The sequence below is a fragment of the Bubalus kerabau genome, chromosome 2 (assembly GCF_029407905.1).
Source record: "Bubalus kerabau isolate K-KA32 ecotype Philippines breed swamp buffalo chromosome 2, PCC_UOA_SB_1v2, whole genome shotgun sequence".
Lineage (NCBI taxonomy): Eukaryota > Metazoa > Chordata > Mammalia > Artiodactyla > Bovidae > Bubalus > Bubalus kerabau.
In genome coordinates this window covers 155,136,391-155,160,273 of record NC_073625.1, presented here as the reverse complement: position 1 = coordinate 155,160,273, position 23,883 = coordinate 155,136,391, and the positions used below count along the sequence as shown (strand labels likewise).

Here is a 23,883-nt window from a genome sequence, read left to right as displayed (position 1 = left end):
TAATCTTAGAAAGACAAGCTTTTGATCACACCATGCTTCCAACTTTCTGGATCACTTTGAAAGAGGATTAAAACGTAGTTTAAAACCAAGTTTATACAAGGCACTGCATGTAAGTACTTCTGACAAAAGCAGTTTTAAAAAGCTCCTTAAGGAAGCACAAACTTAGTAGTCAGTGCGTTCTTACTCTCCAGATCTCTTAATTACCTTTTTCTGTCACCTTTAAAGGCACTGTAGTCTAGACTGTTCTTAAGAAATGTTATTGAACTGGCAGCTAAGATCTGTTTTCTTCAGATATGTAACCAAACTGACACTGCAGCTTGTTGGCTTAGAAATAAAGATTCTTAGGTATTTTTCCCAAAATGGGTGTTGAAGGTTCTTTGGGTAGATATATATGTTGTGTTGCTTTAAAAAAAAAAAAAAAAAAGTTAAAAATGTATTTGTAATGTGTTCTCTTCTTCAAATACCCTTTTAAATTTATTTATTAATAAAGTCTTTGGAGTAAATAGATTTTTTTTTTTAAGAATAGTAAGTAGTAAAGCATTCCCATCCTTTCTAGTTATATTAGCCAACAGCTGTCAAGTAACTAGAGAAAGAGTTTTGTTTCTTCTCTTCAGGCTTTTTCTGAAAAATTGAAAGCTGTTTTTCTTCTTTTGATGGAGGGGCCAGTGACTCATTCATCTAACAGCCAACCTCTTAGATAGTTGTTTGTGTGTGTGCTTAATAGTTGTGTGAATTATGTGCTCCTTTGATAGTGCCCAAGAAAGAGTGGTCAAATACATTCTGATTACATAGATCTTTTTGCTGAAAATGAAATTTTAAAGTTTCACATGCAGCTAGTTAACATCTCCTGTGTTATTACCAGTTAGAGTTGTGAGAAATACAGTATATGAGCCCTCCAAAGTCATCAGTTTGAAGCTTTAAGAATGTAATTACCATCTCTGTAGATCAAGGCTAGAAATAGAGGTACTGGATGACAGACAATATCAGGCGTTTATTTGCTAAAAACACACATACCAATTTAGGTTCTTTTAAAAATATAATTATTATATTATTGCTCAGTCATGTCTGACTCTCTGAACTGCATGGGCTGTAAAGTGTCAGGCTCCTCTGTCTATGGAATTCTCCAGGCAAGAATACTAGAGTGGGTAGCGGTTTCTTTCTCCAGGGGATCTTCCCTACTCAGGGATCGAACCTAGGTCTCCCACATTGCAGACTGAGCCACCAGGGAAGCACATAGTAAAAACTTGAAGCTGCCTGTGTAGATGTTAAATAAACTGCATTAAGAGAATCTTATCCCTATAGAGTCCTTGAGATCTTAGTTTCTTCATAAAATTTCATTAATGGTTAATCAAGAGATCATTATCCTCAAAGTTGAATAATTTATGAGTTACCTTGAAAGTAGCAAAATTATTATAAGTTTCTGCTGCTGCTAAGTTGCTTCAGTCGTGTCCGACTCTGTGCACCCCAGAGACGGCGGCCCACCAGGCTCCCCTGTCCCTGGGATTCTCCAGGCAAGAACACTGGAGTGGGTTGTCATTTCCTTCTCCAATTATAAGTCTCTGGAATCGTGCTAATTAAATTATTGTTTTAAATAACTATATGAAAATAAGTAAAAACACCTATGGCTTGCAACTTGGGTAACACTGTAAAGTCAAAATAAATCTACAAAATAAGATATACAGTAAAACCAACACAATTCTAATTAACATTAACTTTTATGTGAGAAATGATGTTTTGCCAAAATGAAACTCTTTCACAGAATGTCAGTGGTCTGACCACAAGAGCATGGATTCTTTTACCTTCAGCATGTGTATTCACTGCCTACCAAGTGGTGTCTTAGTTCTTCCGCTTCTCTAAGCTCCAGGAAAATCTCTTCGTGCAGTGTCCTTACAAGGCTTTTGAGTTGAATGCATCATGTGTAAATCTGTTTACATTCTTACTGTCCTTCTAGAAGCATGTTTGATTGTTGGTCTTGGTGCAAATTCTGGCTCTGCCACTTAAGAGTTGTGTCACATTTGGCAAGTTACTTAGCTTCTCTGACCCTCAGGTTTGTCACCTGTAAAATAATGATAAGAAAATAGTGCCTACTCCATGGGTCTGTGATGAAGAATAAGTACTACAGTCCATAAAAAGCGCTTAGCACAAGCCTGGCACTTGCATCCTCTTACTTGGCATCCCCTCGATTATAAACTCAGCCAGGATCCCTGGAACTGCATGGGTAACTCGTTTGTGAGCTGGTCTTCCAGGGCACTGCTGTCCATTGGAACTTCGTGCAGCAGTGGGAATGTTCTGGCGGCGCGCTGTCCCGGACAGCAGCCACTCCACACTGGCCTGTTGGTCGTTTGCAGTGTGACTGGTGCAACTAAGGAACTGAATTTTAAATTTTATTTAATTTTAATTAACTTCAATTAAATATCCATGGTTAGTGATTAGCATATAAACAGCACAGATCTAGAGTATGTTGTATGGATATTATTATTAAATTGAAAACAAAATTGACATTGTCTTGGAGAACGTGAGAACACCTAAGAATATGTCAGTAGACCCGTTTTGAAATCCCTTAGTAATTCTGTGGTGATTTGGCAGTTATTTCTCTTCTGCTGTCCTTCTTTTGGTTCTGATATCTGTTTACCTTTCAGCATTGTTTTCACCAGCCCATCCTGAAGCTCTTGGCAACTGCAACATTATTTAAAGGCCATTCATCAGGCACATTCACACTTAGGCTCTCTATGAAAACTCATTCCAAGCTGACATCTCTTACTGAAATTGCTATTTACTTCTGCCAAACCATTCACAGATTTCTATGCAGGAACAGATGTTCATTAATGTCCACTTACCTGCAGTTATCTGTAGACAACTTTGAAAGCAGCCAGCTTCTTCCATCTTATGGTCTTGAGGAAGGTTGCAGTTTAAAAGAAAAATGCCTTGCAAACAGTAGAAACTCATGAAATGTTTTTTAAGTGATATAGTAGCCTATATTTACATATATTTAATATGCATGCAAGATGCTTATGCCATCTTATTAATGTTGTCTTTAATAATTTGAAGTAAACACTGACCTGTGTCTATATATGTGTGTGTCTATTTGGAGGACTTGACTTATGTTAATTGTGATGATTTTGCCATTAATCATTTTCAGGTGTTAGTTATCCTTCCTGAAACGCCCCTTTTTGTATTTTCTTAGTGCATAGTGTCCACGGAGAAGGCAGTGGCGCCCCACTCCAGTACTCTTGCCTGGAAAATCCCATGGATGGGGGAGCCTGGTAGGCTGCAGTCCATGGGGTCGCTAGGAGTCGGACACGACTGAGCGACTTCACTTTCACTTTTCACTTTCATGCATTGGAGAAGGAAATGGCAACCCACTCCAGTGTTCTTGCCTGAAGGATCCCAGGGACGGGGGAGCCTGGTGAGCTGCCGTCTATGGGGTCACACAGAGTTGGACATGACTGAAGCAACTTAGCAGCAGCAGCAGTCCATAGTGTCCAAGTTGTAAAATCAATAATTATCTGAATGAATTACTTGTATAACTCCTATTTTCAGATAACTGGCCTCAGAGAGATTTAGGACAGAACCCTGTGTCCTAGGGAAACAGAACCCTGTTTCCAAAAGAAAATGGGTAAGCTTTTTGGAATGTAGGTTAGAATAAGAACCTTTCACTGACTTTTTGTTTTAACGCTTTTACTTTCTACTTGTGAAATTCAGATAAATTAGCAGAATTAAAACCATGGATTACTTGATGGAGTACCCCACCTCTAAGTAAGAACAGAAAGGAGCGAATTCCTTTTTAAATAGCTTCTATAATAAAATTTTATAGCAAGGCCATCCTATTTGAAGGAAGAAGTAAAATTGATGAGAGGTGGTTTTTCATTTCAGTTAGTAGGAGTTTATTTCATTTTGGTAATTGCACTATGTTGATTTTCTTTTTCTTCTCATATTACTTTCAGGTTTGACTTTACACATAAAAAACAATCAGGTGGTGCAGGCCAGTTTGGAAAAGTGATAGGTGTACTGGAGCCTCTGGACCCAGAGAACTACACTAAGTTGGTGTTTTCGGATGAAACATTTGGGTCAAATGTACCAAAGCAGTTTGTGCCTGCTGTGGAAAAGGTAAAAACAAACAAAGCCTTTATTGCATTGAAAAAAATTAAAAAGTGTATTAGATATCAAATCATATTGCTGTCATGTATTCTGTGGTTCATTTTTGTTCCAGTCCTGCTTCTTTATCTGATTAAGCTCTCCATCTGGTTTAGAATCATTAAGTTCAAGAGCTATAAATATAGGCTATGACAATGAGAGGAAATCATTCTGTCTCTGAATCATAGTTATTACATTTCTCTTGATAAATTGAAACTACTTGATTGATTATAATTAGCAATTGAAATTTTCAGTAGTCGTTAGGGGTTTGTGAAAGTTTTACATGTAGTACCCTTGTAGTAGAATGGTCATGCGTTAAGATTCCCAGCACCTGCGTGTGTTGTTATCTCTGCTAACGATTAATATGTCCTTGGGTAAATCAGTGTTCAGAGCCACTTTCTTTTGTAAATTGAGCATACAATACTTAATCCCGAACCCCTCACAAAATGGAGGATTGGATAAGACTCTGGATAAGATTTCTTTGGGAATTGTGAGGTGCTTTGCACATATAAGGGGTTATTTGTGTTTTGCCAACTTTCTACATCACTAGCTTTAAGACTGCTGTAAACCTTTAGCAACTGTCTATTCATAAAGACTGAGGTTATTTTTTAAAAACTTTTAACTTAGAAGTCTTTATTAACAGATCATGATTTTGGTTTTAGCATTAATTGTGGTAGCAGTTTTTGTGATCATCCATTATACTTAATTTCAAAACAGTATTTTGTCATTCACACAAATTTAAATGATCTTTTATTATCCAAGATTAACATAGGTGAAGGAAAGCTTAGATATTTTACAGCATTCAGAGTTTACAATTTTGAAGTGTCAGAAATATATCGTACTACATGTGCAACTGTGTAAACTAACTAGAATTGCAGCAGCTCTACAAGTATTTAATGAATGAAAAAGAACTGCACACATAGCAAATTGCACTCTTGAAATATGTATAGTTTATTGTATATCAGTTATATCTCAGTAAAGCTGTGTCTTAAAAGAATTGCTTTGGAAAAATGAAATTAGTTTTTAATTTTAGTTCTTACATTGTGTAGCACAAAAATTATGTAGTGGTCTGCCAGTGAGAGCAGTAATAGGTATAGAGTAGGAGCTTAAGACACAGCTGTTGATAAGATGTCAGTTTTGATTAAAGTTTTACTTTAGGGAATTTCTTAGATTTGCCTTTCCTCTGTTTACGCCTTGTAAAATTAAGATCATGCTGAATCTATAATGTATCATGAGAGTTTAGTAATTCTTGAATATTAGGTTATGAGAAAGTGATTGCTAACACTCAGCATCATTTTCAAACCATTTCATACCTTTAAGTAATAGACTGTTCCAAAGGATTGCTCATCTACATTCCACAATAATAAAGCTTAAGGCTGTTCAACTTTAAAGAAATTAAAAAAAAAAAATGAAATATACATGAAAATGTTAAACTTTTGAATACTAAAATGTTTGAGGGTTTTTCTTAATGTATCTTCAAGTGAAGAGATACTCAAGAAGCTTATTCATTAACAGGGATTTTTGGATGCCTGCGAGAAGGGCCCTTTGTCTGGTCACAAGCTCTCAGGGCTCCGGTTTGTTCTGCAAGATGGAGCACATCACATGGTGGATTCCAATGAAATCTCTTTCATCCGTGCAGGAGAAGGTGCTCTTAAACAAGGTATGCTGCGCCTGGCACCTGCCACATCGATGAGTCTGCTTCCCTAGTGGACCATCAGAGCCACAGAAGGCGGCACTAGGTTGCTTAGGTCTTCCTCCCAACACCCCCCACTCCTTCTACCCACTTCCCCTGGGGCAGTAGGCAGCACACCAGGGGACAAGATAGCTTCTGGACAGGTGTTCATAGAATCAGTGTGAGGAAAGATTACTATGTTTTCTTTTTTACAAAACTCAGATCCTACTTTGTTCTCTTCAGTTATCTGGTATTTTTCATATGTTTAAATTCATAGATAATCTGTAAGTTGTATTTTTGATAGAGAAGACAAATGCTTAGAATTTTTAGAAATATTTTAAAGAAACATTAACTATAGTCATGCTGTTTTTAGTGATTTATTCAGATGTCAGAAGATCTATAAATTTGTAAACAGTTTTTTCACATATGACATTGTAGGCTTTTAGGCATTTGAAAGAATTCAGTAAACCTTATTCTCAGTGCAGATTTCTTACTAAACTGCTAAAATTGTCAACCTTTCTCACAAGGATTGCTAAGTCATTGCTAAGTCACTTCAGTTGTGTCCAACTCTGTGCGACCCCATGGACGGCAGCCCACCAGGCTCCCCTGTCCCTGGGATTCTCTAGGCAATAACACCGGAGCGGGTTGCCATTTCCTTCTCCAATGCATGAAAATGAAAAGTGAGAGTGAAGTCGCTCAGTCGTGTCTGACTCCTAGCGACCCCATGGACTGCAGCCTACCAGGCTCCTCCGTCCATGGGATTTTCCAGGCAAGAGTACTGGAGTGGGGTGCCATTGCCTTCTCCAAGGATACTGTGTATTATAACCCTGATGATACCAGAACCATAAACAATTGCAGGTATATCTGATTGATTGCTTTTAAGAGGGAAAAGCAAATGACAGAGCAGTTTGATATCAGGGTTATTCAACAAAAAAATTTTAAGTTATAACTGAAAGTCAGAAAATTCATTCTGTTTGTCATTTCTTCCATATCCATTATATGATGATTCATTAGTTATGTCCATAAGTGTCTTTTCACAGAAAATGACATTATAATTCATAAAACATTTCATAAATATTTTTATCAAAGAGGTTCAAAATGGACAGCAGAAAATTCTAACACTTCATTTCCAGGCATTCAGAGAATCAGGATTTTATTGATTTTGTTTGAATTTTGGACGTGGTTGTTCTTAGTCTGTCTGCATCTGTGATCAGGTGTGGGGCAGTGGCTGGAGAAGGTTGCTTATTTCTTGACCAAGCCGCTAATTCTTTATTTTACTTAATGGGAGCCATTAATTATTTGTTATTTCATTTCCTAGCTGTGAAAGAGTAAAAGAATCCTTCATTTTCTTTATGCCAGCTAGCTGTCTATTAAAAATGCAGTTGAAATCTATGATCTAGAAACTTTGTCACAATCTGACAATTGTGTTAATAGGAAAAAGGAAATAAAGTCACAAAGTAAGATTTCATTAGGCATGACGGAGATGGAAATGGCAACCCACTCCATTATTTTTGCCTAGAGAATCCTGTGGACAGAGGAGCCTGGTGGTCTGCCGTCTGTCGGGTCACACGGAGTCAGACATGACTGAAGGGACTTAGCAGCAGCAGCAGCAGATTATAACACCTGCCTTTTGCCTTCAAGGGTGTTTACTACTTTAATAAGTCTTAAATTGATAATTTAGTTGTAATCACTTTATATTTTTCTCAGCTTTATTAAGGTGCAGTTGACAAAACTGAAATATTTTAAGTGATAATTTGATAAATGTATGCATTGTGATTTTTTTTTAGTATAGTTAAGACAAATTAGAAATCACCAACTATTCTATCCTGGAAATAGGTAGCTTTCCTGGGTAGGGGTTACATAAAGCAAGATAATTGGTAAAATCAATAAAGAGCGTCATGCTTTTCAGTTGTACCCATATGAAATATAAATAAATGTAGATTAGATGTCCATAATATACACATACGTATATCCATGAAAACAATCTGTATGTCTATGAATATTAATTAAACAGATATGTACCATTTATTTTTTAAAGACTTAAGTGTGCAGATATTCGTATGTGTGATTAATTGCCTGATAGGGAGGCAAAGGAAAAGCACTAGATGATAGTAGAACTGAGGCGTATTGTGGGGTTTTCGCCAGAAAAATATGTGCAAATGAACAGGGTGCTAGCATGAAAAACGAGTTACTTTGCTGTTTCATCATCTGATTCTTTTTTCTCCATGATTAAAAGATAAAAGTGTAAAAGAATAAAAAAAAAAATTGCTGGGCTCTTAAGAAAATCAGCTTTTCATACACATACCTCCACTGATTATCATATAAGACTTTTAAGGTGGTAAATGTTGATAATTGAGCTTAATATCAGATTAACTTATACTTTTGAACTATTCTATTATCAAAATTGGAAGAAAAATAGTTCATGTGCTCATATGTTTTTAATTTAAAAAAGTGAAAACTGGAACTATATTCAGTCACAATTTAAACTTTATCCCTGAAATTAATCAGTGATATAACTAAAACTGAAACGTGAAATTAAATGTTCTTTCAGGGATTGGTTCACCCCATGGATGTTAACCGTTACCATCATTTTCTTTTCTTTTCTTAACTTTTCATGTTCTGCCCTGGTCTTAGTTGCAGCATGCAGGCTCTTTGATCTTCTTTGTAGCTGCAGGGTATTTTTAGTTGTGGCATGTGGGATCTTTAGTTGCGACATTCAAACTCTTAATTGTAGCATTCAAATTCTTAGTTGCAGGATGTGGGATCTAGTTCCCTGATCAGGGATTGAAGCCAGACTCCTGCATTGGGAGCGCAGAGTCTTAGCCACTGGACCACCAGGGAAGTCCCACCATCATTTTCTTTGGCCAGTATTTAGACCACTGTGCTTGGTCTCTCCACAGACATTTAATTTGTAGTTACTCTGCAGGAGAAATAAAGGCCTACCCAGGATTACATTCGCTCATTTTACTCATCATTGTCCCTTTTTTGATCTCCTGGGCTGAGTTTGAATCGTGGCTGTTCTTCATACTTAACTCTGTGGAAATGGGCATGTCCAGCTGCTTGCAGATAGTAATTCCACACTGTTAAATCAGAATGTACTTAAACATTGCACAGGCTTCCCAGGTGGTGCTAGTGGTAAAGAAGCTGACTGTCAATGCAGGAGACATAAGAGACACAGGTTCGATCCCTGGGTCAGGAAGATCCCCTGGGGGATGGCACGACAGCCCACTCCAGTATTCTTGTCTGGAGAATTCCATGGACAGAGGAACCTGTCGGGCTATAGTCCATAGGGTCACAAAGAGTCAGACACGACTGAAGTGACTTAGCACACAACACACTTGCACATATGTGTTTGGGCATAGTGAAAGCTTATCCCTCTTCCCTTCATATTACCTTTGACATGTTCCATGCCACCCATTCCCAGATTTTTGTCTCAGAGAAGTCACAGTAACATTTATTGATGACTTTTGTGCTGTGTATTAATATTATGCTAAGTACATGAATTATCATATCTTCCACAGTGACCTGATAGTTAAGAAAACTGAGACTCAAGAGTAGTTAATCGAATGACCCAAGGCTACTTGTTAGTGGTGGAACTGAGAGTTAAACCCTCACCAGGGTTCTAGCCCTTGACCACCTCCTCTCAAAACTCTTTGGCACCCAGCATGGTGTTTTCAGCTTTATCCCTAGTGGACTGAAATAGAAACATTACCACCTCTGCCCACCACTTGAGACTTAAAGGTCTTGTGATGGATGGTGTGGATAATTTCACTTCCTGCTATTCTCCTTCAGGAAAAATTGCTTTTAGGACTTGGCTGCCATGTGACTATTGAAAAATGGCAGGATGAATTAGCTCTGGAGTCTTGTCATTACGGAATGGGACAGAGAAAGCATGAAGAAAGGCAAGTGAATCAGAAGGTGGATTTGGGAAGAAAGAAGGAATTAAAAGGAGGGTGGGGGAATATGAAACAGAACTGGACAGGTCGCCCTCAACAGTTAAAGGATGGACACTGTATACTTGGCCCCTTCTTTCCCTTTAGGATATGATGACTCTTTCACACTTTAGCTCTTTTATGTTACTGACCTTTTGAAAACACTAGATAATATGTAACTAAATATGTCTGTTCACATCCCTCTTTCTGGGTACCTCTGTGTGTGTGTGCTCAGTCATGTCTGAGTCTTTGCAACCCCATGGACTGTATAGTCCACCAGGCTCCTCTGTCCATGGGATTCTCCAGGCAAGAATACTGGAGTCAGTTGCCATGCCCTCCAGGGGATGTTCTCAGCCCAGGGATCAAACCTGCATCTCCTGTCTCTTGCATTGACAGGTGGGTTCTTTACCACTAGCACCACCTGGGTTCTGCATTAATTACATTTATTTAAAGCCAAGGACGGAGAAAGCGATGGCACCCCACTCCAGTACTCTTGCCTGGAAAATCCCATGGATGGAGGAGCCTAATGGGCTGCAGTCCAGGGGGTCACGAAGAGTCGGACACGACTGAGTGACTTCACTTTCACTTTTCTCTTTCATGCATTGGAGAAGGAAATGGCAACCCATTTCCAGTGGTCTTGCCTGGAGAATCCCAGGAACGGGGGAGCCTGGTGGGCTGCCATCTATGGGGTCGCACAGAGTCAGACACGACTGAAGCGACTTAGCAGCAGCAGAGCCAAGAAAGCCCAGCCATTGTGGTAACCCAAGAAGTTACAAGAAATAGAGCTGCTTCCATAGTCTAGAATTTTTAGTCTAAACTGCTTTAGATGTCTACATAGAATTCTGCAGGGCCTCACTAATGACGCTGAGGAATCTGCAGAGCTCACTTATCCCTCTTTTGAAATCAAAGCTCACTAATTAGGTCTAATGAGTCAGAGGTAGGTCTGAGCTAAGATATGATTTGAACTAGAAAATATTTCAAAGAAATGCAAGTATATTAAATGGCTGTTCTTCTAAGTATTGCACTTAAGTTAGTAGTATCTTTAGAACAAGTGGTTTAGGGAATATACAAGAATAATTGCTGACTAGTTTATTATAAACAGAATTGATGCTTGGGAAATTAATAATTTTTTGAAAAATTACATATTTCTTTGTCACCTTTTCGTGCTTTGTTGAAAGTCTTTTATATGTTATTTATCTGGGGCCGTGCTGGCTCTCCGTTGCTGTGCGGGCTTTCTCTGGTTGCACCGAGGGGGCTGCTGTTCGTGTGTGCACAGGCTTCTCACTGCGGAGCTTCTCTTGCGGAGCGCGGCTCCAGGCTCAGCAGCTGCAGTAGGGCAGCGTGTGTTCTCAGTAGTTGTGGCCCACGGGCCTAGTTGTTCCGTGGCATTTGGAATCTTCCCAGATCAGATCAAACCTGCATCCCCTGCATTGGCAGGCAGATTCTTACCCACTGTACCACCAGGGACATCCTGCTTCAAGTCTTTAAAGATAATCCATCCAGTCTGAGGCTGAAGTATTATTCCACACTGTCATGTCCATATTAAATTTGAGTGTTGGAAGTTACATTCTCTCCACATTGTTACATTTGTCCCTTAAGCATCTGTTACAGTAAGAAGTATTCTGGTTATGTACTAAGTGGGACTAAAAAAAAATAAGTGTGGGCATACACATTGGGGTATAGTGCTTAAATGACCATTAGCATCTCAGCCAGTGTCTTTATTTTGTTGGTGAAGAAGCTCAATACCTGGATTGATTGTGTTTTTCCAAAAGGCATGTCACTTATTAGAGGCAGAGTAGAAAGCAGAAACTTGTATTTCTAGCTCTCAATCAGGTATTGAAATTGTTTAGCCTAGACAGATCTCAGGCCTGACTTGATTATTGTCTCCAAGTATAAATGTCTGCCAGGGACCAACAGGAAAGGGTTGATTTGCCTAGGTCAGAGACTCAACAGCTAGTGAGGATCTCAGAAAGAATTAGGGACCGTTAACTGCATAATTTAAGTGGGAAAGGACTGTATTGAATGTTGTTCTAAGACCCCTTTTATCTTATTCTCTGCAACCTCATGATTTTTAAGGATAAAAATATGGTAATGGAAATACTAATATTAGAATTAAGTGTTGTCTTTCTGGAAATTCTATTTAAGAGTGGCTGCTACTGCTGCTAGAAAAATGAGTCCAGATCAAATATTTTAATCTTATCATTTTTGTGTGTACCTTTGGGAGAGTACTTTCCATCTCCCTTTTGTACATCTGGGTAAGGAAAGAGTTCCAGTTTGTTTAAAGATTAATAAAGCGATGTATTATTTATTTTTTTAAACTCCAGCCCTGGCAAATACAGCATTATGTATTCTTGAGCCTATTATGTCGGTGGAAGTTATAGCCCCAAATGAATTTCAGGGACCAGTGATTGCAGGAATTAACCGACGCCACGGGGTAATCACAGGACAAGATGGAATTGAGGACTATTTTACACTGTATGCAGACGTAAGTACTGCTAGTCACTGACAACCTTGCCTTTATTATCCACAGGAGAAAATCAGGATTAGCTTTTGTGTTTGGAAATTGTAGAGCAAATTGGCACATTTCCCTGGCTATTCAAGTTTTGAATTTGTGATTGTATATGTGTGTGTCAATTTCTATATTTTGCTGTTAGAGCATCTCTTTAAGTGTAAAAGGTAAAAATGAGATTCATTTCATGTAGGCCTTTTGTATGTCATTTTCTTAGATGTACAATTACCCTTCTTCCTCATGATAGCTTTATTTACATAGCTGTTTTCTTATGTTCTCATTTACTAGGATATTTATCTCCTTTGCCTTACTTGACTTAAAGTTCATGGGAGAAAGGGTTTAGTCATATTACCTAAGGTCTCCTAGAAGACATTACTGTAGGCATATCATTGAGGAGTCCAGAGAAAAGCTGTATTAATATTCACCTTTTCACAGAAGAAACACTCTGAGCACTTGAGCTGCAGCCGTGTGGAGTGGGGATGAGGGGGAAGGCTGTCAGTGGTGTCCATTCCGTGAAACTGAAAGATCAATTTGTTAGTTGTGACTGTCAAATGAAATGATCTTCAAATTGGGTTTCTATTCGCAATAAAACAAAAATAAGTTTTTCTTTGGCTTCTAATTCTTTTAAACCAAGAGTTACTAGTAGATACCTGAGTCTAAAGGAGTTAAATGGCTAAGGCTTCTGTGTTTTTCTCAAATATTTTCCAATAAGCAATGCTGAAGTATTTACTGCTTGTTTTCAGGTCCCTCTGAATAATATGTTTGGTTATTCTACGGAACTTAGGTCATGCACAGAGGTAAGCAGGTGTTTAAATTTTACTTCAATGCTCTTCAAGAGGTCATCCTACAAAACGATCATTTTTGTGAAATCTTGGCTTTACATGAATTTCTTTACTTGATAGTTTTTGGAGGTCTGGTTTTTTAAAATCTTTTTGATTTTGTTTTGAACCCCCAGGGGAAGGGAGAATATACAATGGAGTATTGCAGATATCAGCCATGTTCACCAGCTACACAAGAAGAACTCATTAATAAGTATTTGGAAGCTACAGGTCAACTTCCTGTAAAAAAAGGAAAAGCCAAGAACTAATTTTTCTCACTTTGTTGACGAACTTTAACTGTATCTGCAAGTTTGGATACTTTAATGGATTCCAGTGGAATAAATTCAGGCTGAAAACAAGTAACTTTAGAAGCCCTTCCTATATATTCAGGAGTTTCTATTATGTAAAGGTTAATTCTGTGTATATCTCAACTCTGTTAATTGGTTTTATACCGCAAATAAAATATGGTTATTATCAAAATATATTTAATATTTATTTGAGAGAGGAGACTTATTTCTGTTCTACTTATAAGCTTAGAACATATATAAACTTGCAGATTTTTCAGCATAAGAATTTTCAGTATACAGAAAAGCTGAAAACACAGTAGAAAGAACAGCCATATACCATCCGTCTAGACTGAATAGTGAAGTTTTGTTAAAGAGTGTTTATCAGATAATAATTTGTCATATTTGCAGTTTGTTGTCCATTTGTGTCACATCCATTCTTTAAAAAAATATTGTTTTGCTGAATACTTGAAAGTGAATTGCATAGATCATGATACTTCTTCGAGTGTCACTTTTTTTTGTTTAAGAGTGGGGTTCCTTTGCGACAACCTGGATGGCCCTAGATGGTATTATGCCAGGTGAAATAGGTTAAAGACAGATACTATAATGATTTTACTTATATGTGGATCTAAAAATCAAAACAAATGAACAAACATGACAAAACTAAGTCTCATAGACACAGAGAGCAGAGAAGTAGGTGGTGGTTAAAAGGGGCGGGGGGAGGGGGGGCAGTGAAATAGCTGACTGAGGTTAAAAGGCACAGACTTCCAGTTCTAAAATAAATGAGTCATGGGGATAAATTTTTTTTTTTTTTAAACAAAAAAGGATTCCATATGATCTTAATGGAGAATGTTTTTCAGATTCTTCATTGGGGTATTAAAATGCTAGCTAAATTTCTAGCTGTTTTATATAAAGCTGATGGCTTCAGTTTGTGGCTTATACACATTTGTAACTGCTTGTTTTCAGGGGTATAAATGTTACTTTTTTGCAGACCTGTGAGGCAAAAAACAGACCCTTGTATATGCTTGTCTGAGTTCATTTTAATGTTTCTACAGTTTGGAAATAATAAAATACTACTTACAGGGTTGTTGGGTAGTCTGTTTCATCCACGCAGTAAATGTTAGTTGAATTTGAGTCTGTTGGAATGTATCACATACTGTGTTGAGATTATGAAAGACAAATGCTAAGCTTTTGTTTCTAGGGTATATTGGACTTTGCCAGGAAGTTCTGCCATATTGTTCAGAATTGGCTCATCCAAAAAACAAGAATAAGATCTCATAGGAACCCATCCAAGACCAGAACCAACATCTTTTGTTGACTCAGTTTGGTTATAGTTGGTAAAGACCACATTACCAGCCAAAGTCTGCAGAAGGAAAAAATTAATGACAGCATTTATAAATAAGGGTTTCTTTTATCCTGCCCTTAGGATAATTGTTGGCTAATTTAAAGAAAGACTATTGTTTGCGTTGGAGAATGGTAGCAGCGCTAGACAGTAGAATCACCGTGATTCCCAACCCTGGCAGCAGGGCTGGGAATTTAAAAGTTACCTGTGGAGCTTTAAAAAATATCCAGGCCTACCCTTAGGTACTGCAGCTTCTTTGGATCAAGAGCAAAGGTTTTCCAGCGTATTCTAACATACAGGCACGGTTAAAGACCCTGCAGTATCACCTGTACCTGTGAAACGTGAAACGTTCACGTGTCATATTGTTAATACTCTTGTGTGTGGTGGTAGATTTTGGGCTGTTAGTTCTTAGCTTGGTAACTTTATCTGTAAAGATACACAGTCGATTTTCTATCCCTTTCCTCCTTGCTCACTCTTACATTTAGGTTAAGTCACTACACTGTCGCTGTGACAGCCGGGTCTTAGTTACGGCACTCAGGATCTTTGGTCTTTGTTGTGGCTTGCAAACTTTTAGCTGCAGCACATGGGATCAGTTGTCTGGCCAGGGATCAAACCCAGGCCCCTTGCATTGGGAGCACAGAGTCTTAGCCACTGGACCACCAGGCAAGTCCCACTAAAATCTAATACTGAAGTTATAGAGTTTTTCATATTTTAATACTTTTGAAATATGGATGGGTCTTAAAGTTGATGCCAGTTAACCAAGGCAGCCTCCAGGTTAAGTAGTAAATTGTGACATATAGGAATAAATCCCTTTGTAGAAAACATCTACTTGCATTGCCAAAAGTATGAATTTTTGAATTTGAGCTTTAATTGCTGCTTAAAATGTCTTCAAATAAAACTAATGCATCATTGAAATAGTTAATGTTTTCACAGGCAGTTTATTGTGAGCATTCATTCATTTATCCATAAGTGCCAGGCAGCATGTTATGTGGTTGTAGCACTTTGAAAGTTAGGAAAGGTTACAGAACAGGTCATAGAATTTCCTAAGTTGAGAGAAATTAGTGTAATAAACTCATTATTGTCATGAAGGACTCTCATTTGAGGGCCAACATAGAAACTTCCAAATGACTTTCAGAAGAACTTATTAACTTCTAACTATTCATAGCTCAAAACAAAACTATGAGTAGAATCAAATGGAATACAGGCAAAATCCTGGTGTTATCTTGTATGTCTTAAAATTTTTGAAAATTGGAAAGAGATTAGGAAGATGAATGTGATGCTGCCTATAACTGTCATTGTGTCAGTGACTCAGAATTCTTTGGACTCTACATGAAAAGAGGGCTTAGGGAATTTAGAGGTTTTCATTTTATGTCAAGGCAGATGAAGTAATTTTTCTCCATTGTTAGCTAGCAAAATCAAGTCAGCAATTTTAGAGTTTGTACTAGAAAAGATGTTCTAATGGTGATATTGAGAAAATTTTAGTAGGCTTAACTTTTGTGGATTGTGTAAATCTATAAATTAGGTAATTTTTTTGTATGTTGTAAGGGTAGAATTCACCTTTATAATCTATTTTATATGTGTGTGTATGTTAGTCACTTAGTCATGTCCAACTCTTTGTGATCCTATGGACTGTAGCCCACCAGACCCCTCTGTCCATGGGATTCTCCAGGCAAGAATACTGGAGTGGATTGCTATTTCCTTCTCCAGGGCCTCTTCCTGACCCAGGGATCAAACCCAGATCTCCTGCATTGCAGGCAGATTCTTTACCATCTGAGCCATAGGGAAGTCCACTCACAGACCTCGCCCCAGTGCCTTCTGCAACCACAGTGAGCCACGCTGAAGTCCCTGAAATCTGTCAAAAGGTTACCTTAGAGTCCTTACCTGGTTGGATTAAAGGTTACATTTGTGAGTCTAATCTCACTAGTTAAAAATGCCTTTACAAGGATGAGAGGACTCAGAAAGTTGAGACAAGAAAGATGAAACCCCTTTCTTAACATGACACTGAAAGTTTAGAAATCACAGGACACTGAATGTGCTCACAATGCTCTTGGCATTTTTTTTTTTTTTTGGTAAATATTTAGGAAACTTCAGTTAGAGGAGCTTACTACTTTATCTATCACTAGACTGTTTGAAATCAAAGTATTTTCTCTGCATTTGAAATCTTAAAGTATCTTCTCTGCATTATCATGTATGTTGGGGATCTGATATTTTCTTTAAATGACTGTTTCCAATGCTTTGGAAAACTTATCATTCTTAAATCCAGTGGATGTTGAGAAGATGAATGCAAGGGGTTGGGGTTTTAAATGGAGCAGTACATAAACTATACCTGCTAAAAAACAATAGTATAATTCATCTTTTCTTTTGTAAGAGTCCATGTCTTTACATACTAGATAGAAGCAATTTAACAATACACAGTAGTTGCCTGCAATATGTTAAACTACTGAGAAATGCAGATTTAGAGAGGCAACCATCAGTTTTGTTATAAATACTTATTAGTCCAGCTGTGGTATATACTAATTAACTAGATTTTATACTTCGAGGCTGAAACCCTGAGGAACCTGTGGGGTCACTGAGCAGAGTTCAGTATGCACCTATTCCCAGAGTTAAAAACTAAACCATACCCATCAAGAAACAAAAATCCCAATATCTTTTAATGTTTGAATATTTATTTGTAATCACAGGCTTTCCTAAATTATTAGATTGCCTTATACTTGGCTGTTTTACCAGAATAATGATTTAGGCTATTTAATGCCGAGTACAGTCATTTTGTTTAGAATGTGGTCTAGACAGATTTTTCTTGCTTTTCAGAAATTACTAAGCTCCGTCAGTGCCACAGCCGAGCCTTCTTCAGTTCCAGAGGCCTCTTCTGGTGTCTCTCGCTCTTGGCAGTGGTACTTCACTTTCAGTGGTTTGCTGGGGTACCAGACCAAGTGAATACGGCAGGGAATAATTTCCTGGGGAACAAGAGTTCTAAAAGATTATGATCTGCCAAAACTTCTGGTTTAAGCAATTCTATGTACCATTATGTTTTACCTGTGTGGAGAATTCATGGAGTAGAACAGTATAATCAAAATCAATTGCATCATCATTTGTTTTCTAGAAGAAGAAAAAAAGAATTAGTGCAACAGATAGGATAGGTTTATATTAGCTCAGAATTTGGAAGGCTCGTCTTACATAACTTCAGTGGGTGCCGTGAATCACCTGCCGCATCTTTGAGTCTAGCCTCATCTCCTTTGGTGCTATCCTACATCAAGATGTAGAAGTCATGGATTCTTACTGTTTTGCCACCAAGTCAGGAAAATCTAGTAAGATCTTTCTATCACTTTTTCTCTCTAATACTTACAGGTTTTCATGGAGACTAAGGTCTATGAGGATAGGGAGAATCTGTTGATACTCATATATGCACCTCAAGCTGATATGTAGACCTGCTATGCCAGGCAGTTAAGACAAGGGCAGGGCAACCAGGATTTCTCGAAGGCCACTGTGGCCAAGTCCTGTGCTAGGCATTTCATACATTTTCTCATGGAATTCTCCTGTCCTGCAAGAACATGTATTATGGTAGTGGTAGTCGCTCAGTAGTGTCCGACTCTTTGCAATCCCATGGACTGTAGCCCACCAGGCTCCTCTGTCCATAGGATTTTCCAGGCAAGAATACTGGAGTGGGGTGGAGGTTACAGCTAGTAGGTGATAAATGGGGATTCAAACTCAGATAAATCTATGGACTCCACCACCCACATCCTTCATGTTTTACCACACTGCTTCTAAAACCCAGCACATTTTCCAGGTAAGCAGGCAGTCTCCCACATCTCTTTTATTTGATTTTTATAAATGTTATGAGTGACTAAATCAATTTCCTGTTTTTTGACAGTAATTGCTTGGGCTGCAAAAGAGCTTATACCTTTAGTTAAAAAAAAAAAAATGGAAGAAATATTTAAATTAATTTGGATTGTGGTTTTAATCCACCAGGCTTTCATTGAGACTAATTAAAAATATGAAAAAGCAAAAACAAAACAAAAAGGACTTGATACTACATTCTGTCTTCCCTTTGCTTACACTGTTGAAGGTTTTTTACAAGCCATGAAATTTCCATCAGGTCGAGAAAGGGAGGGAGGGATAAGGTAAAAAGAGTGGGCCTAGATCAATCACAGAACACGTGTACACCCATAGCTGATTCATATCAGTGTATGGCAAGAACCACTATGATATTGTAATTAGCCTCCAATTTAAATAAATTAATTAAAAAAAGAAAAAAACCTCGTCTTATATGTATGTTTTCAGGGCAGTGCCTCTTTGTTTTTGAAAACAGCATTTCTGAAGGAAACTAGCAATCTCCAGATTTATGGCAAAACAGGAAAAGGCCTGAAATAAATGACGGCATTCCAATTAATAATCCAAATAAAAATTTGAGTTACTGTAATGCTTGGACACTCTCTACATTTAATTAAGACTTTCCTTAATAAAGTTATTGAAACTAGGCTTATTAAAGAACTGCAGCCCAGACAAGGCACATCCATGAACCTGGCAAAGTATCCAGGGTGCACGGCCCACACCAAGTAGGGCTGTGCCTGCTAGGAAGCCATCATTTTTAATAATATTCAGAAATAATCCCTTAGTTTTGTTCAAATCATCACACATGTCAAAACCTTAGTCCAAACTGACCTACTGTCACATTTTCCTGATAATTCAGCGCTGTGATCTTCCTAGAGACAGACTGAAGTGTTTAGTTTCCTTACTCATGACCCACCCTACCCGCTACTGCCCCGCTCACCTCTAAAAAAGGAATGATCCCTGGCAGAACCAGGGTGGTTTTAGTAGAGAATAAGTAGGCTTAGGTTATTAGTATATGCTATGAAGTTTTTTTAATTGAGTGTAGTTGATGTACAGTGTTGCTAGTTTCTGTGTACAGCCAGGTGACTGAGTTATACATATATATACATATTCTTCTTCCTATGTTGCAGTAGGTCCTTGTTGGTTATTTTATATATAGTAGTTTGTATTTGCTAATTTACCCCTCTCCTACCCCTTTCCCCTTTGGTAACCATAAATTTGTTTTCTATGTTTGTGAGTCTTTCTGTTTCATAAATAAGTTCATTTGTATCGTATTTTAGATTCGACATACAAGTGATATTGTACGGTATTTGACTGACTTCACTCAGTATGATAATCTCTGGGTCCATCCATGAAGCTGCCAATGGCACAATTTCATTTCTTTTTTATGACTGAGTAATACTGTGTATCTGTACTACATCCTCTTTATCTATTCATCTGTTGATGGACATCTTAGGTTGCTTCCGTGTCTTGGCTATATTGTAAATAATGCTGCTGTGAGCATGAGTATCTTTTTGGATGATGGTTTTCTCAGGAATATGTCCAGGGGTGGAACTGCTGGATCACATGGTAACTCTATTTTTAGTTTTCTACTCCTTAGTTTTCTAAGGAACCTCCATACTGTTTTCCATAGTGGCTGAATCAACTTACATTCCCACCAACAGTTTTAGGAGGTTTCCTTTTCTCCAAATCTCCAGAATTTCTATTTGTAGACATTTAAAATGTGATGGCCATTCTGAGCAGTGTGTGGTGGTACCTCACTGTAGTTTTAATTTGCATTTCTATAATAAACTAGCAAGGAGATCAGTCTTGGGTGTTCATTGAAAGGACTGATGCTGAAGCTGAAACTCCAGTACTTTGGCCACCTCATGAGAAGAGCTGACTCATTTGAAAAGACCCTGATGCTGGGAGTGATTAGGGGCAAGAGGAGAAGGGGACGACAGAGGATGAGATGGCTGGATGGCATCACCGACTCGATGGACATGGGTTTGGGTGAACTCGGAGTTGGTGATGGACAGGGAGGCCTGGCATGCTGCAATTCATGGGGTTGCAAAGAGTCGGACATGACTGAGCAACTGAACGGAACTGAACTGATTGAGCATCTCTTCATGTGCCTCTTGGCCATCTGCATGTCCTCCTTGGAGAAATGTCTATTTAGCTCTTTTGCTTATTTCTTGTTTGGGCTGTTGTTTTTTTTTTTTATATTGAGTTATATGAACTGTTTGTACATTTTAGAAATGAAGCCCTTGTCAGTTGCATTATTTGCAAATATTTTCTCCCATTCCATAGGTTGTCATTTTGTTTATGGTTTCCTTTGCTATGCAAAGCTTTTAAGTTTGATTAGGTCCCAATTGTTTATTTTTGCTTTTATTTCTGTTGCCTTGGGAGACTGACTGAAGAAATTTTTGCTACAACTTTTATCAGAGGATGTTTTGCCTGCATTCTTTTCAAGGAATTTTATGGTGTCATGTTTTACATTTAGGTCAATAGTGGTTTTCTTAGCGGAATAAAAAAGGTAAGTAAGATGGTTTCTGTAATATACTGTTGTTGGCCAATGGGGGCCTCTAGTTAGGGTGAAGACCTGTACTGACTGACTGACTGCTACTGGTTAGGTAGTCTGAGGTGCTGACAATAGCTAGTACTAATATCATTTGGAACAATGCTAGAAAAGTAACAGCCTTTAATGTGAATTGAGAAAAGTAAAGCTAAGGATGTCAGTAGGTCTGTATCTTTCCTTTCTCCCTAGTCAACAGATATTTCCCCTGCCCTCAGTTTAGTCCTCATGGTCTGAGAATGACGTCTCTTCTTCAGTTGTAAGGCAGTAACTGCCAGGAAGATGGGTCTTATATTTGTAGTTCAGCTTTCTTAGCTCACTCTTCTCTCAGGCTGTGTTCGCTTGAGGCTGTGAGTTTCTAAAGCTGCACTTCCTTACACAATTGGATTAAAAGGTGAGTTCATCCCTGAGTATACAGATAGTAATTCCCACCCAGAAAGCTTTCAGTAAAACTATAACCCTTGTAGTTTCCTGAGCTACCTTGGGCCACGGGGCCCCTCCAGTCACTCCTTGCTTCTCTGTCTTGGCTTTGTCAGCCCTGCCTTCCTGGCTCTAGTCTCCTAGGGACAGTCCCAAGACTTTCTGATCTTGGTGACTTTAAAAAAAAAATGTTTCTTGTTTTGCTTCTTGCTGTTTTTTTTTTTTCTTTTTTCTGAAAGATCACAAAAATCTTTAGTGGCTACCAAATAGAATTTGAAAATCTATGAGGGTTCGTGCATACTTTTCTTTAAGAGAACTCTAATCTTGGAAGCTAAGCTAACAAGGGTCTGGCCCAGTTAGTACTTGGATGGGAGACTGCCTGTAAAAATAAGATAGCTCTGATCTGAAATATGGGCTTCCCAGGTGACTCAATGGTAAAGAATCCACCTGCCAATGCAAGAGACATGAGTTCAATCCCTGGGTTAGGAAGATTCCCCTAAAGAAATTAATGACAACTCACTCCAGTATTCTTCCCTGGAGAATTCCATGGACAGAGGCACCTGGCAAGCTGCAGTCCATAGAGTCACAAAAGAGTCAGACATAACTCAACGAAGCAGCAACAATCTGAAATGCTATCAACCTTAAACCAAATTTCCAAGTTGCTTCAGTATTGAAGCTAACATAAATCCAAATAAGTTTGTTAATCTTCATTTCATAGTCTTAAGAGAAGTGATTTGCCTCAGGTGACCCAGCAAGCAGTTGCACATTCAGTTTTTATCTAAAATACGACAGAGTAAAAATCTAAAACTACCCAGTGACCATTCTCCCCCTGCGTTTGACTTTCCTAACCCTACAGTTAACATTTGTCCCCACTTTGCCACTTTGCAGGCTGGTTGAAGGATATTGATGGACAGATGATAGACATCAAGACTGGCTAGAATGAGCCAGAAATGGAGCTGCTGTTTTTGAACCACAGCAAAAACTGGTGGTGACTTTGGTGATGTGAGATATACAAATGCAAAAAATGGAAAACACTGCCATTAAAAGATATTAATTTTTCTGTTTTGTCTCTGTTACTCTCTTCCTATTGAGGTTTCCTCTGACACTCATTAAAATTATTTCTATTACTTTGACACCATTTTCTACACTAAACAAAAAATTCCCCCTAACTTCTCAGTTAAAGTCTTGTGTTGAGGATATGACTGTCTTGATAGATGAGAGAAAGTGACCTAACAAAAGATCTACTGCTGTATCCAGACCCCTAATGTAACAACTCTCAGTTAAATGGTCATCTTTATTGAAAAGTGCTCTATAGGGGAAAGAAATGTGTTCATTTCAATAAGTAAAGAAAATACATTTCAAACAGTTGTCCACTTTACAAGTGACCTTTGAAAGGCACGCCAAGCTCTTACTGGCATTAATAATGCTGACCGGATGCTGGGCAAATCCTTGTCCTCAGAAGATACTCACTGAGCAATCCACAGTGAATCTACTGCTTCACCCACCCGAGAAGAAAATGATTTTTAGAAATCTGTACTTAAAGTTGGCTCAGTTGCCTCTTGCAGAATAGTTGATATTGTTTACTCTGGAAATGCCCCTCCCCTCCCTGCACATCATAATTGGCTGAGAAAACCCCACCTCAGCCTTCTCCATGTCCACACCCAGTAATCGTTCAGTCGTATCCAACTCTGCGAACCCAAGGACTGTAGCCCACCAGGCTCTGTCCATGGGATTCTCCAGGCAAGAGTACTGGAGTGGTTGCCATTTCCTCCTCAGGGATCAAACCCGGATCTCTTGCATTACAGGCAGATTCTTTACCATCTGAGCCACCAGAGAACACCCAACCAGCTGAGGAAGACTGGCCCTACTTTCAGTTCATGACCACAGACCTAGGGCCTGCAGAGCTGTGTGATGCTCAAATCCACGACTCCCCCTCGCCCCCCACCAACACACACACACACCCCCCATCACCTCCTGTCTCATCCTTGCTCTCAGCTTGTGACTTTCCCTTATTTTTCACTGAGAAGAGACAGAATAGAACTTCCACAAGCTGCCCCATGACATCAGCCCTCCCAGCAGCATCTGTGCCACACCTGTCTGCATTTCTCCAGGTGAACCCTGTGCCCTTGACCAAGGTCTTCTCCTGGATTGACCTTATCCTCTCTATATCTCTCCAAAGATACTAACTCCATCAAGTCTTCCTTCTCTTCCCTACAAGTTCTACTTCACCCCTCTCTACTGGATTTTTCTCATCAACATACAAATATGTTGCTAAATCTCCCCACCTGAAAATACAACAGAAAACCCATATGACCCACCCTCCAGTGCTTGTCTCTTTTTTATAAAATTCCCCTTTATAGCTAAATTCCTTGAGACAAGGAGTGTCCATT

General features: G+C 38.6%; 2 protein-coding genes across 3 annotated transcripts in view; one reads left to right on the top strand and one right to left on the bottom strand.

Annotated features, from left to right (window-relative positions):
• Positions 1 to 22,520, top strand: part of GFM1 (G elongation factor mitochondrial 1) — a 60,713-nt gene extending 38,193 nt beyond the window's left edge. The window contains exons 14-18 of one of the 2 annotated variants that reach the window (XM_055569232.1): positions 3,945 to 4,107; positions 5,650 to 5,794; positions 12,063 to 12,223; positions 12,991 to 13,044; positions 22,382 to 22,520. In XM_055569232.1, coding sequence (XP_055425207.1) covers positions 3,945 to 4,107; positions 5,650 to 5,794; positions 12,063 to 12,223; positions 12,991 to 13,044; positions 22,382 to 22,390 — 532 coding nt within the window. In that variant the 3' untranslated portion in view covers positions 22,391 to 22,520. Of the gene's footprint in view, positions 1 to 3,944; positions 4,108 to 5,649; positions 5,795 to 12,062; positions 12,224 to 12,990; positions 13,045 to 13,202; positions 14,437 to 22,381 lie in introns of those variants that run through there. The other variant, XM_055569231.1, reaches the window with a different exon arrangement.
• The window catches only part of RARRES1 (retinoic acid receptor responder 1), a 41,906-nt gene continuing 35,362 nt past the window's right edge, over positions 17,340 to 23,883 (bottom strand). The window contains exons 5-6 of the mRNA XM_055569233.1: positions 17,725 to 17,787; positions 17,340 to 17,645 (exon numbers count right to left, since the gene is read on the bottom strand). Of these exons, the coding sequence (XP_055425208.1) occupies positions 17,496 to 17,645; positions 17,725 to 17,787 (213 nt within the window). The 3' untranslated portion in view covers positions 17,340 to 17,495. The remainder of the gene's footprint in view (positions 17,646 to 17,724; positions 17,788 to 23,883) is intronic.